Below are 19,253 nucleotides of genomic sequence, written 5' to 3' on the forward strand. Positions count from 1 at the left end.
ACAGACAAACAGAGGAAAGAAGGAAAGAAAGCAGAGAGTAAGTAACAGAATTGGCAGGCAGGGCCACATGCTGTCACCCAGTTTTATCACTAATCTCAGAGTTATAGCTATATTTATCTTACTTCTCTCTTCTGGATGGTTTCAAAATATTCAGAAGCCAAGACCTGGCACAAGACAGGCATATACCTGGAATCACATCTCCAAGGCATGTGGAGAAGGCAGCATTTCATATTTCATTGAAACATGCACACTTCTATCACTGTAAAAGAAAAAATCCTCCAGAGGGTGGAGAGTACATAAGCCTGGTTTACTTCATCTCGTCTACTTTGGCAGGGAATTTCAGGATGCACATGTACCAGTGAGTGCCTCAAAAAAAACACCTGTAAGCCTGTGTGCACAAGGCACATGCATGTCCAGATCCAAGTGCGGACAGGTGCTGAAGGTCCTGTCACTCCAGGTAGGTGAGTGGATAACAGATCACCTAGTAAAGCATTGTGCTGTCCTGGTGAAAACAATTATTATAATAAAGGGAAATTGAAGGTAGAGTCTCTCCCGAGACAGTTTTGGAAGACATAGAGCTGTTGAAAGGGAGAAAATGCTCTTCCACTCTTTCTCGAAGATTTGGTCTTGAAGTGCCTGAGAATGGTGAAAGGTGAGATTGATTTGATTTGATTTATTTTATTTTACTTTATTTTTATTTATCTAAATCCTAGGTAGTGTATAACACATCAGTGGTAAAAGCCAGTGTATTTGGTCCTTTCTATTATACTAACACATGTTCCCTAAGTAGCCTGTTAGATCTTCTATGAGAGTTTTGAGAAAGGGTGGCCCTGTATTATGGTGGGAATCCGAGCAGCCAGGCTGAATTCTAAAGCCAAAATGTAATGAATTCCTGTTTACCTGAGCAGGTGTTTGATAGAGCTTCCATCAAAAGGTGTCTTAATGCTGTCTCTGCACTACCCAACGGACCCAGAACAATGTGTCCTTATCCACAGCTTTGTCCTAGCTAACTTCTGGGCCCTATCAGTACCTCTATAGCCTTAAGACCTAATCATGTCCAGAACAGGGATGGGGTTCAGTTCAAAGCATCTAGAATAGTGGGAGGGTTGTGTTATAGCCCATCAGCATGGTGACTGACAGCTTGAAACTGAGTACATGCTGCATAGCCTGCAGTATGGCAAGAGGCAATTAGAGTTGTTTGAAGGTGCAAAGCCTGATGGGATGATGTTGAAGAGCAGTATGAGATAGAGAGACCTATAGCAACCCCTGAGAAAAGCCTGTGTCATATGGTATCTCCTAGGATTCACCACTGAGTCAGAGTGCTGATGCTGTGTAGCAGCATAGGAGTAGCCAGATAGATCAAAACAAACAGAAGAACAACAGTACCAGAGTGCACTCAGAAAAAGTAGGCTGAGCACCTTTTGCTTGTCAAAGGCTAAACTGGCTTCTCAAATCCATTTTGAAGGCTTCTTATTAATACACAGGGTGGTGTTCACCAGCAACAACACCAGGAAGTTATACACCATGGCCAATATGATGCGAGGTCACAAACTAAATCCTGGTCTGAGGTCAGCTGAAGATTACGTGACTCCCAGGTGATGGAAAGCACATTCAGCAATTTGGTGTGAATCCATAACTCAAGTAGGGCTACAAAAGCTATTATAACTTTCAGTTTGTTCCCATACTACAGTGTTATCACAGAATCACAGCAAGTTTTAGTCTGGAAGGTACCTCTGAATGCTTCTTTTTTAACTCTCTGCTCAGAGCTGGGCTAACTTCAAGGCTAGATCAGGGTGCTCAGAATCAGGGTGCTAGCTGAGCTCTGAGCACCTCCAAGGGTGGAAATTCCTCGGTGTCTTTTGACACCTGTGCCTACCCCAAACCACCTCTGAGGCAAAGGGAGAGCTTTTTTCTATTTTTTCTATTTCCCTCGTTGCAAGTTGTGCCTGTTGTCTCTTGTCCTTTCACTGTTCTCTGGTAAGAGTGCATCTGGTTTGCCTCTCTAACATCTCCTTTACCTACAGAAGACAGCAATTAGACCAGTACCCCTTTAGTGTTCTCTTTAACTTTGCCTAGTGAACTATGTATAATGTGTCCTGCAGTCTCTAAGACTATATTAATTCCAGGTACAGAGAAAGAAACAAGAATTGTGGACTGTGTCATGGGAGGTTTTTCGGTGGTTTGGTGTTTTTTTTGGTCTGTTTGGTCAGGTTTTGTTTGTTTATTTGTTTTTTGGTTGGTTTTGTTTGTTTGTTTTTGTTTTAACCATTACGAGAAATACCATTCTCCTGCATATTACCTGTTTCACCTGACTGTGGTCTAATCCTTCATTCTGAAACTGCTTTCTCTCAAGGTTTCTGGCAGACTTGTAAGTTTTGCCTTGAAACTTTAGGCTTCAGCTCAGGCTGCCTCCAACTTCCTATATTGCCCACACATACATAGCTCTCAGCCTCTCTCTTGCTAAGCCTGATTTTCTTCCTGGCACATTTTTTCTCAAGTTACCAACTGAAGAACTTCTAATCTGTAGGTGACAAACTATGTTCCTTCCTTTTGTTTAACAGCAAACCAGAGTAAAGATCATAATTGTTGATGCAAGACCGTGTTGCATTTGTCAGCTAACTCATCCATTTGAAGACTAACTGGAAATTAGTGCATGAAAGAAATAAAGCAAACTTAGAAAAAACATCTAATTTCAAAAACTCCTTATACTTCTAGGCACAACAACCACAGAGAGAGGTTCAGGGCAGTGCATGAGCAGAAAGTGAAAAGAAGGCACAACAAAGAATGGATAACATTTTAAGACAAATTACTTATGAATATATTGCCACTGTTTTAGGAAGAATTTACTGTGTGCCCTTTGTATATGTGCTGCTTAAGGAAATTCTATGAATCAGACTGGTACAAATGCGGGGGGGAGGCGGCGATAAACTTCCATGTTTCTCCTCACACTGGGATCATAGAAAAGTTGGAAGAGACTACTGCAAGTGTCTCCAACTCCCTGCTCAGACTTGTGCCAATTCCAAGGCTAGATCAGGTTCTTGTCCAGGTGAGTCCTGAATGTCTCCAAGGGTAGAGATTCCCTGGTCCCTCTGGACCTCTGTGCCAGTCCTGAACCACCCTTGGGAAAGCTGAACATATTTTCCTTACACAAAGTGAGAATTGCTGTTGTTGCAAGTTGTGCCCATTGCGTCTTGCACTGGTGTTACTCTGAAGAGAGCCCGGATCAATCTTCACTAAAATCCCCCTTTAGGTTGATGACATCGGTTAGACCATCCCCCTTTAGTCTTTTCTCCTTTAGGCTGGGCAAACTCAGCTGCCTCAGCTTCTCCTCATATGCCATTATTCTAACCTGCCAACTACCTTACTGGACCTTCTAATCTCTCTTGTATGGGGAGCCCAAAACTTCACAAACTGATATTTCCATTCTCCACTCCACTGATGAAGTATTTATATAGTAGTTTCCTGTCCACATTATTACTTCCTGTCATATTTGCCATCATCTCCTGCCCTTAGATGTTGCTACTTCTTACATGAAGTTTTTTTTTTTTTTTAACTTCTGTTCTCTATTTGATCCTTATTGATTTTCTGGACAGCCGTTGGTGCTCTCCAGGTTGAACAATGTCTGTGGCGAGCAGCGCCTGAACATGCCGCACCATAAGAAATCAACACATTAATAGGTGTAATTTTTCCTATAACATTTCCTTTCTCTGCCACTAGCTACATGTGCAAAGAAAGAAATCATGCTGCTAAGAGGGGAGAGGTACCTGTGGAGAACCTTTTCTGAGAGCAGAAAATCTCACAGCAAGAGGCCAAATGAGTTCTACATTAAATGTCATGTATAGGAAGACACTTGCCTCCAAGAGGAGCCCCGAAGCAACATCCAACTCCAACTGCGCAAGCTGCCATCAGGAGGTCGAACTGCCTATGCACATTCTGGAACAGAGTGCAGCCAGAGAAGGGCATGCTGGGGTTAGAGGGAGCAAAGCCAGGGGGTTAGGATCCAGAACAATGAAACAAAGCAACAGCCAGCCGCAGAGTCAACCACTGCTATTACAAATAGCAGGCTTTACACACTTTAATGCAGTCTTTAGTACTGTCATCTGGTCTTCAGCAGTGACATCTGGTCCTTATGCACTGACAGGATCTACTCAAGTAGAACAGTGCCTCCCATTGCTGTATTACAGAGCCAGTTTCTACTAAGAGCCTGTATGTAAAGCAGTTTCTACATTTAGCTACATATGCAGTTAATAGATTTCTTTATACAACTAGTCAATACAGTGATCAGCCTGCAGAGGCTGTTCTGCGACAGCAAAAGCCTAGAGACAGTGTCAATGTCTATAATTAGCAATGCTGTATGAATTTGGCCTAAAGACAAATAGATTTCCATCTGCAGCTACTTTTTTATACAATGATCACAGTGCACAGATATCAGCATCATGAGATTGAAAACTTGTCAAATGCATAATTCTAACCAGCCTCTATGTAATTGGTAGGGTCCTGCACAGTTTTTTGTCTATATATTTGGCTTCCCACTACTGTTTTCTTTGGCTTGTATTTTACTGCTCTATAGCAGTACAGTGAACTTCAATCCGTATGTTTCCTCTGTGTATTGTGGCCTACCAATACTATCTTATGTGTCTTAGGAGTTCAACCTGTGGAAGAGTTGCATGCAGAGACATGTTACTTACCTCATACACACCACAGAAGATCGACATGAACTTGCTGAGTACCGCAGCACAGATACTGGCAATATGCACAAAAGGACCCTGCAAGAGAAGAGGAGGAGGAAATCAGTGAGGGTTACCCTCTGGTTACTGACAACAATTTAGCCATTGAAGATCTCATAATTTCTCTTTGGCCATCTTAGCCAGTCCTCCAATTTTCCTTTTTTTTTTTTTTTGTTTTTTTTTTCCTTGTCAAAGACTATTTGACTTGAGTTATTTGATATTTTCTGTATCAAGCTCTTCAAGGTGGAAGAAAAATGGCCAATGGTAGACAAGTGTTGCTGGAAAAAGCAGAGCTTTGAGAAGAGGAATAGTGGCAAAAGAAATAAAACACTTACAGACCCTTATTCTACAGACCACTCCTCCTACCTCACAGACCCTGGCCATAACTGCACATGAAAACAGCAATATTTACCTCTTTCCCCACAGGCATGCCGCTTCCAAGCCCAGCTGTGAGGCCAACAACTTTGGCCACAAAAGCTTTGAGAGTGAGATATTCCTTGAGGACCACTCCCCTCATAATGGTCTTGAGCTCTGGGATCCCAGACCCTGAAAACAACAGCAGAGCAGGGGGTGAACAAAACCTGCAGGCAAATGAAAGAAGAAAAAAGAGACAGACAGAAACAGATCTTGCCATGCCTTCTGCCCTCACCAACAGCCTGTGGAGACACGAGGTGGCAGAAAATGGCCGCAAACAGAATAAGAACAAGTGGGTATGTGACCCATGCCAGATACTGCAGAGGAACATTTGGGTGCAGCTCTCTGTACATCCACTTGTAGGCTGTAGGCAGACAAAGAAAGAAGTTGTCAGTAACCATAGCTGCTCCAAACAGGTTGGTAGACATCAAACACACACACTTGCTAAACCTGCCCATTCTAAATCTCCCTGAGAAATGCTATCCTATAGTCCCCATTTTCTAGGACAAGCCTTGTTACACTTTGAGTACGAGTTCCCAAATAAAACAGGCATTCTGTGGGAATGGATAGGAGTGGCTCTCTGTTCTTAGACACTACTAATACCTCTGCCCAAATGTGGCATATGAAGAGACATGTTACATGCAGTTGTGAGGATGAATCACTGTACAGGATCTTTTCATTGGCAGCCTGAGGGCCAGAGTAGGCCACTAAAATGATCAGAGGATGGAACACCTTTCCTATGAGGACAGGCTGAGAGATTTGGGGTTGCTCAGCCTGCAGAAGAGAAGGCTCCAGGGAGATCTTTTTGCAGCCTTTTTAAAGGGGGCCTACAAGAAAGGTGGGGATGGACTTTTTAGTAGGGCCTGTTGTGATAGGGCAAAAGCTAATGGTTTTAAACTAAAGGAGGGGAGATTCAGGCTACATATGAGGAAGAAATTTTTTACACTAAGGGTGGTGAAACACTGACCCAGGTTGCCCAGAGAGGTGGTAGATGCCCTGTCCCTGGAGACATTCCAGGTCAGGCTGGACGGGGCTCTGAGCAACCTGAAGACGTCCCTGCTCATTGCAGGCGGATTGGACTAGATGACCCTTGAAGGTCCCTTCCAACCCAAACTATTCTATGACAAAAAGACTGGGCCACCAATAGCCCTCTTCTCCATTTCGGTCACATGAAAAATTGTTCCTTTGTAACACCTTGCTTAAAAACTCTGATTATGATTTGCCTTTTAGAGCAGCAGCATCCAGGAAGATGTGCCAACTGTTAAGACATCAGTGGTACCATTGCTCAGCCAGGTACAACAGCACAGGAGCTGCTGAGAATCCAAACTGAACTGCAGCTCCTGTGCAGTTCATCTTCTTTGCCTGAGCTGGCTCCCGACACAGCATGAGGCTTACCTGCCGGGAAGATATAGGACAGGGGCTCTCTGAGACTGGCAGGCTGGATCAGATGCCCGGTAGATGGGGAAGCTCTAGAGGGAGGAACACTGGGCTGAAAGGGTATTGGGAGGAACTCAGGAACTGCAGTGTCTGGTGGACATCAGCAGCCAAGAGCACTAAGAGGAAAGGATTGGTGTGTGTGTACAGACCAAGACTGGGACACTGAGGGCCAGGACAAAGGAACTGTGCAGTTAACGGGATGTGGGCCATGTTGTGTGTGTGAGTGTGCACTGAGATGAATGGCAAGGTGACTGAAAGATCTTGTAGTTATTACAGCTGACAAAGAGGAGAGGGACCACAGGAAAAATGCAGGGAAGAGATTTAAGACACTAATTAGGAGATCTTCGTGAAAAGAGCCAAAGGAGAGAGCACTATGTGGCCAGCTAGCAGGAAACTGCAGGGCATTGAATAAATAAAAATTGGAAAGAACAATAATGAGGTAAAAAGCAGAAATAGTGTCAGGAAGGCATCTTAGAGCCCTTTTCCCTGCCCATTCCCATGTGCTTAATATTCCTGCGGGGGTTGGGAAACAGTATAGCAGGAAGGACCACAGTACCACTTCCCTGTGCCCTACCTATTCAAGGGAGCAGGACGGAAAATAACAAATTAACAGTTTGTCTTTGACTTATCATACACATATACTTCATTTCTGCCCACTACTTCCAAACTTGTCCCTGCCACCCTTTTAAAGAATTTCTCCCTAGTTAACCTTTTCTCTACCATGTTGCAAGTGCCTCAAACTTTGTAGGCAGTGAGGGGTGAGGATGAGACATTGATCCTTAAGGAGGAGGAACATCGGTCACCAGGCTTTGTAAAACAGTCATATAATTTATGGTGTGCTTTTGCAACACCTGAAGGAGACCCACCCTGCAGGCTCTTCGCACTGGCATAATCCATTCCCCAGCTCACCAACGCCATGACCAGACCCAACAGAACCAAGAAAATCCAGTCTTCTCCAAGCTTCTTGGTAACATATTTCTGGATGTGTCTAGCACAGTCTGTGGAGGGAAGAGTGAACCAGAAAAACTGAGAGAACATAGATGAAGCCTTTGCCTGCCTCTCCTCTCCTATGCTGAGAACTGACTACAATAAGAATTTATTTGGAAGCATCATGGTCTTCATGTTGCAGGACTGGTACTCAAACACATCTTGTGCACTAGCAGCAAAAATCTGACCCAAGAAAGTCCTTTTCCTCCTGTTACAGAGATCTGTTGTAGAAAAAAATACTAACTTGGGACTGGTCTTTTTTTACCAAACAGATCTTGGATGAAAACTCACATAAAGAAGCCTTTTCAACCTGCTGTGGTTCCTTTTCCTTCTTCCTTTCCTCCCTCCCTCCCTTCCTTCCTTCCTTCCTTCCTTCCTTCCTTCCTTCCTTCCTTCCTTCCAATCACAATTCTTTTGTCTTTTTCCTTGTTTAAATTCCATCTCTCTAGCTGGCCTATCCAATATCTAGTCCCAGGATGAAAGATAAATTGTCCCTACCTTGACATTTGGAATAGTGCTCCTCTTTGATCTCTACTTGACTCTCACGTTTCAGGGATCTTTCATTATTCTGGTGGGCCTGCTTCTCATTCAGTAGTTTTGCTGCTTCTTTCTGTGCTGTTATCTGTTCTGTGTATTGGCCATAAAGCTAGAGGAACAGAAAGAAAGAGAGATCAAAAGGAAAAGGTAAGGTAAATGCTACTTCCCAAATAACATTAAAGATGAAAGAACCAAGAGGGCCAACCATGTCCTGGGGTGCATCAAGCACAGCATTTCCAGCTGGGCAAGGGAGGTGATTGCCCCGTTCTGCTCTGCACTGGTGTGGCCTCACCTGGAGCACTGTGTGCAGTTCTGGGTGTCACAGTATAAAAAAGATATTACGCTACAAGAGAGTGTCCAGAAGAGGGCTACAAAGTTGGTGAAGGGTTTGGAGATGAAGCCATATGAGGAGCAGCTAAAATCACTTGCTTTGTTCAGCCTAGAGAAGATAAGGCTAAGAGGAGACCTCATCGCAGTCTACAGCTTCCTCACAAGGGGAGGTGGAAGGGCAGGCACTGAACTCTTCTCTTTAGTGACCAATGACAAAACCCAAGTGAATGGCAGGAATATGTGCCGGGGGAGATTGAGGTTGGACATTAGGAAAAGGCTCTTCACCCAGAGGGTGGTGGAGCACTGAAACAGGCTCCCGAGCCAGGCAGTCACAGCCCCAAGCCTGACAGTATTGAAGAAGAGACTGGACAACACCCTCAGACACATGGTGTGAACTGTGGAGTTGTCCTATGCAGGGATAACAGTTGGACTCGAGGATCCTTGTGGGTCCTTTCCAACTCAGGACATTCCATGATTCTATGAAAAGGCAGTTCTACTATCAGTCCAAGATGCAGACCCAAACGTACCCAAGCAGGAAGACAAAGACACAGAAACTCTTAGACAAATGCAGCTCATATTTTTTTTTCCTTTTTCCCTTCTGGTTTACTCCTGCCATTTTTCCAAAATCGTTTAATCTCTTTTTTGAGGATACAAGGCAGGATCACAGAATATTAATTTCTTTTTAACATCATGAGAATCATAGAATCATTTTGTTTGGAAGAGAACCTCAAGACCATCAAGTCCAACCATAACCTAAATCTAGCACTAGACCATGTCCCTATGAACCTCATTTATGCATCTTTTAAACACCTCCAGGGATGGTGACTCTACCACTTCCCTGGGCAGCCTATTGCAATGTCTGACAACCTTTTCCATGAGGAATTTTTTCCTAATATCCAACGTAAACCTCCCCTGGCACAACTTGAGGCCATTTCTTCTCATCCTATCACTTGTTACTTGGGAGAAGAGACCAACACCCTCCATGCTACAACCTCTTTTCAGATAGTTGTAGACAGCAATAAGGTGTCCCCTGAGTCTCCTTTCTCAAGGCTAAACAGCCCCAGTTCCCTCAGCCGCTCCTCATCAGACTTGTGCTCCAGACCTCTCACCAGCTTTGTTGTCCTTCTCTGAAGGACAGCACCTTAATGTTTTTCTTGTTGTGAGGAGCCCAAAACTGAACACAGTATTCAAGGTGTGGCCTCATCAGCCCTGAGTACAGGGGGAAAAAGCTGGCTGTAGTCTGAAGAGACTGAGCAGACTTTCTGGAGGTACAAAAGAAGGTCAAAATAGTTCACATGAGGCTACCACCCTCAGGGCTGTTTCATAGATTTCAGCAGTACTGTAAAACATCTCTGAAGGTTTCAAGAGGTATTACACTGTCAAACAGGCTGCAGGAATGTCCTGCACCTGTTCCTCCTGCTGACAAGGAATGCTTAACAGGGTACGCAGATATCGATGGTGCCTGTGGAGGAAAAGAATCAGCACCAGCTCAGAGATACCACAGGGTACTGCACAGCTCCTCCCATTATCTACCTAAGTCATCAGGTTAAGTCCTCACGGATCTCCAGTTTCTCTGAATTTTCTGCCTACCTAATCTAGTCTTTGTCTTCAGACACTAATCTTGAAATGCAATTGGTTACATACAATTCACACCTAGCTACATGTGCTTACTAATGGCATTTCATACATGAATTTGTAGTAAACTTGGCAGTTGTGCTGTCTTGTCAACAAAAAGACCTCACGGGAGCTTGAAAGATCTTGACTGTGCCCCTGCATTGGTTTATCAGATTCCATGAAGAGCAGCTATCCTATCTCACTCTTTCAGAGTACAGGTGGGGACTGTGTGCATTTGAGAAGCAGAATATAAGCCTCTCCTCCTCACATGTCCCTCAGTGAAACAGCTTTGACTCTACTTGATGTCAGGTTATCAGCTGATGTATGGTCTGTGACCTTGGCACTTCCCACCTATGAGAAGGTGGCCCTCTCCTTCCTCCTCAGCAGTAGATCTGCTTCTCTAAGATGTTCTGAGTGGCAGGAGGAGAATGAGCAATGCTTTTATCAGCAAAATCAAACACTTCAGGTGGAGAATGACAGGATATATGAAAGAGATAAAGCACTAATGTGCTTAGGAGACATTTCTATTTGACAGCTTTGTGTCTTCTTTCAAATTGACACAGGAGATGTTGTTCCTCTTCCTTTGAAATCAAATAGATTCAGAATCTCACAAAAAGATTAACACTGGAAGGCACCTCTGAAGGTTTCTAGTCCAAGCTTCTGCTCACAGCATGTGATCTCCAAAGACAGATCAGACGTCTCAAGACGTTGTCCAGACAACTCCTAAACATCTCCAAGGGTGGAGATTCCCCAGCTTCTTTGAGCACCTGTTTCCACATAATAAATATGACTGAAGGTCCTAGGTAGTTTATTTATTTGCATATATTCCTCAAGAGACACTTGGACCGTATGTGAGAGCTCCCTTCAAAAACCCTAGTTTTTTTTTTTTCCTCACAGTACACACATCTAGGCTTTTAATAACGGCTTACCTGCTGTCTCTTAAACAAATTGATCCTGTCTGACAGTATTCTTCCATTCATCACTATATTGGAAGCTGACAAAATTAATGTAATTATGAACCACATGATTATCAACACTCTAGGCAAATTAAGCAGTGCAGACATTTTGCAGCAAGGAATGGCCATGCTCTGACCCCCATAATAGAGAGAGGAGAGTGAAACATCAGGCTGAAGAACTTCATATACAAGGTAAGCTGTCACATCCAGAATCCAGTCCTAAATAGCAGACCACTTTTTTTTTTTTTTTCTCTGCTTCAAGCCAGAAATGCCAAGTACTGGCAGATCTTAGACAAATGTATCTTTACATCACCTCAGCTAATATGTCCTTGCCTTTTCATCACCAGAGATGGATTTATATCAAATACAGCTTAATCCAAACTACAAACTCAAACCTGTGCCAAGTATGATGTTCAAATTAGAGTCTTCCATCTGTCCAGGTAGAAGAGCAAGACAGTATAATAGTATGACTGCTAAAAGACCTCATACAGTATCCTAGTTCACTTCTATCTGTCTGGAAAATGGTGTACTCAGGAAGTGATAAAAAGGGAAATATTCTCTGGACAGAAAAATGGAAGTTCAGTCCTGGAGAAGAAGTTAGTCTCAACTCGCTAAAAAAGCTTCATACACATGCTTTTCTTCTCCAGGACTCTGACACTATTTAAAATGGTAGGAGATTGCGGGACAGAGAAAAAATCCAGAAATCTGAGGATGACCTTAAAGCTAAATTAGTTTAGGCAAGAAATATCCACTCTATTAGAAGACGAGTAAAACTAAAAATATAACACAGCGGGGTTTAGACTGTTCCTTCTTTTGATGCTCCCTCTCTATTGCAAGGAACACAGGGTTTCTGAGCACCAGAAAAACTGGAACTAGAGAAAATTTTAAAAGATATCAAATACCACCTAAAGGGTTGAGCCAGAAAAGGTACTATCATACCTAACTTGGCTAAATGATGAGAGAGAACATGACAATGGTGCAAAAACCAGCTGAAGCTATAAATACCACTAAAGGGGTGGGGAGGTAAGGAACCCAAAAAAACATTCCAAGAGAAAGCACAACAAGGGTAAAGTTCATTTTCAGGGAGGAAGCATTTATTAATGTTTAACTGTAAACCAGCAGGGTTTGTCTTTCCAAAAAAGACGAGGAAGTCTCATGGCTTGAGCTGCACAGAATCTCAGTGACAAAATATGTACAGCACCATAATTTCAAGACTCTTCTGGGAGCTATTTTGAGAGCTCAGCACCTGCATAAAACTGCCCTCCTCTCACAGTCCAAAGCCTAAGCTATTTCCCATGACATTCAGACTGAACAATATGTTCTTCACAGCATATTCCAGTCCTGAAATCCCTTTCCCCGGTACTGCCAGTCCATATTGTTTTTAATCTGGTGCTTGTGGCCATTGAGGCAACTTCAGGCTGTACTGCTCATCCCTCTCATTCCTGCCTTGTAACCATCCTTCTATTCCTGAAATTATCTTCCTTAAGTTTTGTGGGGTTTTTTGTTGTTGTTTTTTGTTGTTCTTTTGTTGTTGTTATTATTGTTGTTGTTGTTTATGGAATACAAAAGAGTGGTCCTATTTGGTCTCAAAGATGAAACCTCCCAAAACTCATTTCATAAGTAAATTTAAATGTCAGTAAAAAGTCTAGGCTCAACTGCTCAGGCACAGAGCCAATGAGGCACATGTGAGGGGCAGGTGGCAGCAACAAAATAGTAGTTCTTCCTGAAGAACAGAAAGCAAAGGGGAGATCTAGCGGTGGGCCCACTATCTGAAGGAAGTGGGGGTTGGAGAGAAAAATCAGAGTGAGACTGCTTGGAGGGACACAGTGAAGAACAAAAGGAAAAAGGTGTAACTTGCAAGAAAGGAAAGTCCATACAAAAGGAAAATATGTCCTCATCCACCCCCTCTTGAGGGTAGTTCAACACAGGAACAGGTGCCCAGAGGGTCTGTGGAACCTTCAGTCTGGCAAGTGTTGAGAATGTGCCTGGATGAGGCACTGGCCAACCTGACCTAGCTTTGGAATCAGCTTGGGCTAGAGACTTCCAGAGGTATCTACCACTGATGTATTTTTGTGGGCCTGTTATTCTATATTACTTCATTGCCTAATTACTTATTGGACACCCCTCCCACTAAACCCATCTGTGTATTGCTGAGTGAACTATCTACCATGAACACCTATTCTGTAGTCATGAACGACACAGCTTCTAAATACTTGACCAGCTGGAGCTGCTTTCTCATGCAGAAAGAAAACAATACAAAATCCTACAGAGTATCAGACTGTATATTTTTAACAACGTATATTACATCATCTACCATATATCTACTGTTTTCTTAATTGTCCAAAATTATGTATATATTACTATTTTTATCCTACTACTATCACTATCTTATTATCTATTAACTGCTGTGTGGTTTTTGACCATCAATTATTTGAAGGTCCCAGGCTGAAGACCAAGATTTCACTGTTCTTGGGCCCAATCAGATCACAAAACCAGTCTGAAATAGCTTCCAACCTACACATGAAACAGAAGGCAACAGCTAGCAAAAGAAAAGGGCACAACAAAATAAAAATTCTTTCTGCCAACTGTTTTTTTTTTCACATGACAGTGGGGAAAGAAATCTGAATGATTACTCTTAATTGAAATGTGCAGCAGGTTGTTTTTCATGCTAATAATGTGTGTATGCTTGTACAAATGTACATTAGCATGAGTATTTATGCTTTATCTGCATGTGCATGAATGGCTAGCAAAATATACATATGCACAGCAAGCCTAGTTTTGCCAGAATATGTCTGCATACAAAGTTTCACATGTAAGCATACATGCACATGTGTATGTGATTATGTAAAAGTATTTCTGGAGCATATTTTCAGTAAATCTATAGATACGGTTTTCTGCTTTATAGATTGTAAATTGTGTTCACAAATGCATGCTTGCTTGAGGACATTGCCTGAAGAAATACACGGGAATGTATTTGGTGGCCTGTTTGTTTGTGTGCAAGGTTGTCTATCTATGTGCACTGGCCAGCATGCCTCTGGAGCAGAGGACAAAGACACTCCAGTGCCAGGCAGCAAGAGCATGGAAGTGGGTTGTATTGCCACGCTGTGTCACTTAGGCCTGCTTGTGAGAGTGATTTCAGACACGTGGGACTAGCAAATCGGGCGGATACCTGTGAATCGGGAATTTTATGTGCATGGATGTGGTTTACTGGAGAAGCAGTTTGCATCCCGCCGTTCCCCCCTGCCCCCAGCTCACTAAAGGTTCATGTAGCACAAGGTGCATTTCCTTAACCCACCCCAGCTCTCCCACCCTCAGCGTTGCTCCACTCGCGCCCCACGGGCCAGGCATGTGCCATCCAGCGGAGCCGTGACACCCACTCAGGGACAGCCGGGGACTCGGGCGCGACCCACGGGCGGGACGTCTCCTTCCCGCCTCTACTTCGGCCGCCGCCCGCCCGGGGCCGGGCTGCAGGGGTGGCGCTCGGCACCAGGCGGCGACTCGAAGGCTGAGTCGCGGCGGGGCTCAGTTTCAGGGGGGTGCACGTAGCTCTTCATCCCGTCACACCTCGTGCCACCCCCTCCGTTGGCGTGACTGCTGCAGCCCAAGCATTGCGTTGCGTCAGTGTACATAAAGCATGAACTGCTCCTGTCAAACTTCTGTCCGGACACTGTACCGTTTGGGCTGCTGCTTCCAAATAAGCCAGGTTTTGGAAGAGTTTAGTGTAGGAAACATTTGCAGACTCTCAGACATTTGAGACAGTTTCAGAAGAGAAATTCCTGAATATGACCGTAGAACTGATTCTCTAATATTTTGCAATATGGCACATATTATAATCCTCATTGGGATGCTTATCTACTGGAAGAGCTTTTCTTGGTGACAAATGTGGCTTTTTTCCTATCACTAAATCACAAAAGTCTTCAGGAGATGACTAATATATCCCCTCCCTCATCCCACAATCATTCATTTACGTATTCATGTAAGGGGACTTTCATTCGCGTAAGGAGGAACATCCACTTTGTATGAATTTCACATTCACATGCTCTCTCCCTTGTCTTTTGACTGGATCCTTCATTGCTCTAAAGCCCACTTACATCAGCTTAGTCTGAGCAGAGTGGTAGGAAATAAGACACCAGGAATCCTGCTATAAAACCTGCTCTTTACAGGAGACTGTCCCAGAAGAGGAGGCAGAGGAGATACAGAGGATAGTAGAACAAGAAGCCATAACCAGAGTACATCTATGCCCCAGATATTTTTCTGAATCACTGCTTGTATGAAAGAGAGAAAGAGTCAGGTCAAGTTTAAGGGTTAGAAAATCCCTTACTTTAAAGCTTCCCCAAGAGTTACCAGAAATATCAATACACATGTATGAGTCTATGACTATGAAGTGCTTTTTTGGTCAGAGAAAATCAGAACAGAGCTCTGCACCTGTACAACTGTGCAGATAGATACCCATTTATATACATCACTCTTCTCTTTGGTTTTATTCACTCTTCTGCTCTACTTGACATTACTATGCACCTGAAGGCAGTTGCAGTTTCTCTTTGCTATTACAAATACATTACTTGTCTGGTTGATTTTCTCCATCCCAGCTTGCCCTAACTCTCTTTGTGTCCATGGCAGGTAAAAATGATGCCTGACTTGAAATGCTGATACCACTTCTGGATGTAAGTACAAATCTGAACATCAATGCCTGATCTGGGAGTCAGCAAATGAAGGGGAGAGTTGTTAGGATTTGGAATGGACCAGGATATGTGCTCTACCAGCACCATTTTGGGAGCCCGAAGAGCTTGTGTGATCCAAAGGAGACCTATGCTGCCACAAATGTCCCAGTTGTCCAGTGCTACCAGTGGGTGTCTGATGGAGTTCTCCAGGTAGTGCAGGTCATCCTCTGTCCCCTGGGCCTTGCGTCCTGGCTCCAAAGGTATCCTGTAACAGGTGCGTTTCTCAAAGCAGACACAGTCATATTGTGGTGCCTCCCTCCGCCATCCCCCGCAAGCTGACTTCAATCTGGATTCCTCTGTCATGGTCTCTGAGGTCTCTATGCCTCTACTCTTCCTCATGCTCAGTTGTAAAGGAGCTGCTGCTCTGTGCCTCTACCTAGAACCACCTCATGTTTTGCCTAAGAGCATGGCCTCTGCACTTTCTTCTGCTCCCTCCTTCCTTTCTTTCTCTTCTCAGACTACTCTGACTTGTCCTGTTTCTGTACTCCATCTCTGTCCCTCCTTTTCCTCTTCTTTCTCCTTCTCGTCCTTGTGCTTCTCTCACTTTCTCTCCTTCCTGCTCAAAGGCAGCGATTGCAAGGTTTAACTATATTTATAGCAACTTTTGCCACATGATTCCCCAGTGCCATCTCTGATCTCAGCAAAAGGCACTAACTGACGGGATTGAATATCAGGTGTGGGCAAGAGGGGAACTCCTGAAGAAGAGGGAAGGGGGAGGGGGTAGGAGGAAAGGCAGCAGTTAGACAGACAGAGCTAGAGGTACAGAAACAGAAAGCAGACAGGAGGAAGCTGAAATTATTATCCAGGATTTTTTTTTTCCCCACACCTCCCCATCCTGAGCAAGCCATATTTGTAATAAGAGCAGAATTCAGTGGCCTTACTTGTTCTCTTTCCAGACACCAGGTGTCCAAAAGACTAACTGACAATCATAAAGATGCCAGGAACAATGGTGGTGATGTAGAGCAAGATGGGTGCAGACTCAGATTCTCAAGACATTTTTTCTAAGTCCATGGTCCACGAGAGAAGCAGCAAGCCCTAATGGAGAAGGCAGGCATCCCTGTACCTTCTGAGCATGATCTCAGCCTTTCCATGTACCCTTACGGGGAACACTTTATACTTTTGACGAATGTTACCAAACTGCTCTGTGGGTATTCAATTATGGGTATATGCAGAAATTTATTCTTCTTTATGCTCACTTTTCCACGGGCTGGAGTATTCAACAGCTTCTCCTCTCTACTCAGTCACTTATTTCTCAGCCATGCAAAGAAGCAGTGAGCTCAGCCAACACCAGTGAGCTACCAGCCAGTGGCAGTAATCAGAAGTATGTTCCAGCAACATGGTCTAGAGACACCTCCCAGTACTGTCAGTGTGCTGCCTGTAACCATTTATCTGTTGATGGCTATTAATGAAGAGCGGTGAGTTCTAGAAGATTCCACATGCCTCAAACACAGTCACAGCTGCTCGCTCTTCCTCCTCTTATACACAATCACCTCCCCAGAGTAATGGTTTCCAGGCTTCTTATGCTGCAGAATAAGAGATTTGCAGGCAGGATGGAGGAGAGAGAGAGCCCTTGGGTCCAGAACAGTAGCTTCATTACTTCATTTTGCAGACCCCCGGAAAACATTTCTTTTGGAGGCTCGTTTTGTCTTTTCTCAGTCTGCATGGTCCTCGACAGTGAGGTAAGAGAAAGTCTCCAAGGTGAAGACACACTTAACTTCCTCCATAAACCACCTTCCAATCTCCTCCAGAATTTCTGCTAATAATATCTGTATGGATATCCATTCGCATTAATATCCATATGGATATTGTTAGTATGTGCAAACTACATCTGGTGGCATGCCAGGCAAGCTCTGAATATTTACAACAGCAATATCAGTGCTGCCTCAAAACATTTGGGCTCATCATTTAAGGGCAAGTGTAGGGTCCTGCACCTGGGGAGGAATAACACTCGGCACCAGTACAGGTTAGGGGTGGACCTGCTGGAAAGCAGCACTGCAGAGAAGGGCTTGGGAGTTTTGGTGGACAACAGGTTGACATCAATGTGCTCTTGTGGCCAAGAAGGTCAATGGTATCCTGGGGTGCATTAAGAAAATTGTGATCAGCAGGTCCAGGTTATTCTCCCCCTCTCCTCTGCCCTGGTGAGGCCGCATCTGGAGTACTGCATCCAGTTCTGGGCTCCCCAGTTTAAGAAGGACAAGGAATTATGGAGTTCAGCAGCAGGCTGCAAAGATGATTAGGATCCTGGAGCATCTTTCTTATGAGGAGAGAGCTGGGTCTGTTTGGTCTGGAGAAGAGAAGGCTGAGAGGGGATCTCATCAACGTTTATAAATATCTCAAGGGTGGGTGTCAAGAGGATGGGACCAGACTCCGTTCAATGGTGCCCAGTGATAGGATGAGGGGCAATGGGCACAGACTGAAGCACAGGAGGTTCCATCTGAATACAAGGAGAAACTTCTTTCTGTTGAGGGTGACAGAGCACTGGAACAGGCTGCTCAGAGAGGCTGTGGAGCCTCCTTCTATGGAGACATTCAAGACCCACCTGGACACATTCCTGTGCAATCTACTCTAGATGAACCTGATTTAGCAGGTGGGTTGGAGTAGATGATCTCCAGAGGTCCCTTCCAACCCCAACAATTCTGTAATCTGTTTCATTCTCACCACCACTCACTTTACTGTCAATAAGAAATGTTTCCTGAAGGAAGACTGTGGCACCTCAGTAGGACAAAATTTGTAATGAACCACCTTAAAGAAGAGTTTCTGCATGATCGTGTCTAGGAAATCAGAGGAGAACATTTGGATACCCTCATAGATTTCTATCATAAAGGCATTAATTGCACCCAGCCTATTGAGATATTTTTGGAAGACTAATGTCACTGTGGTTTGCATAAAAAATGATGTGTACCACATACTATATAGTTTATAAAATATTTAAAAAACCTGTATAGAATACAAATGTACATTATATATAGAAAACCTAAAGACCAACCACACTAAGTCCCAGCAAACATCAAAGCAGTAATACAGCACCAGATCTTCAGTTACTATTATGTTTACTGGAGGAGAACACTCGCAGCCACTGGAAAAAGCTAATGGGAACCTTTACTCAAATGTGCACTCTTCTAGCTCTCGTTTTTTAAGAGGCACAAGAAAAGCACATCAGAAATTGCTTCACTGAAAAAAGAACCCCCTACTGCCAGCTAACCAAAATCTACTGTCTGTCTTGTATGTTGCTGTTCTGGAATTTCCTTGGAAAAAAATTATATAATTAAAGGCTAAAATAAGATGATCCTACCCTGAAATGACTTTTCTAAGCACTGTCACTCTCAGCCTCCAGACTGGCCCTGCACTTACCTCATCAAAAAACACGAAGGACCCCAAGGCTGACATTCACCAAATGGCTCTAGATGCTACTCAAACAAGAAACCTTTATCCCTGCACGCTCACTTGTACTTTACAATGTGATACACCTCATCCAGTGTGCCAAATGGTTGACTGATGAGTATACACAGGAAACTGAACGATCACTATGC

The 19,253-nt window shown here is 43.8% G+C and overlaps 1 protein-coding gene across 1 annotated transcript in view; it reads right to left on the reverse strand.

Annotated features, from left to right (window-relative positions):
- The window catches only part of CLCN1 (chloride voltage-gated channel 1), a 43,527-nt gene extending 29,101 nt beyond the window's left edge, over positions 1–14,426 (reverse strand). The window contains exons 1-6 of the mRNA XM_071814855.1: positions 14,298–14,426; positions 8,064–8,211; positions 7,445–7,576; positions 5,377–5,505; positions 5,140–5,273; positions 4,689–4,766 (exon numbers count right to left, since the gene is read on the reverse strand). Of these exons, the coding sequence (XP_071670956.1) occupies positions 4,689–4,766; positions 5,140–5,273; positions 5,377–5,505; positions 7,445–7,576; positions 8,064–8,211; positions 14,298–14,357 (681 nt within the window). The 5' untranslated portion in view covers positions 14,358–14,426. The remainder of the gene's footprint in view (positions 1–4,688; positions 4,767–5,139; positions 5,274–5,376; positions 5,506–7,444; positions 7,577–8,063; positions 8,212–14,297) is intronic.
- Positions 14,427–19,253: the final 4,827 nt, after the last annotated feature.

This window comes from Patagioenas fasciata, chromosome 1 (assembly GCF_037038585.1).
Source record: "Patagioenas fasciata isolate bPatFas1 chromosome 1, bPatFas1.hap1, whole genome shotgun sequence".
Classification (NCBI taxonomy): Eukaryota; Metazoa; Chordata; class Aves; order Columbiformes; family Columbidae; genus Patagioenas; species Patagioenas fasciata.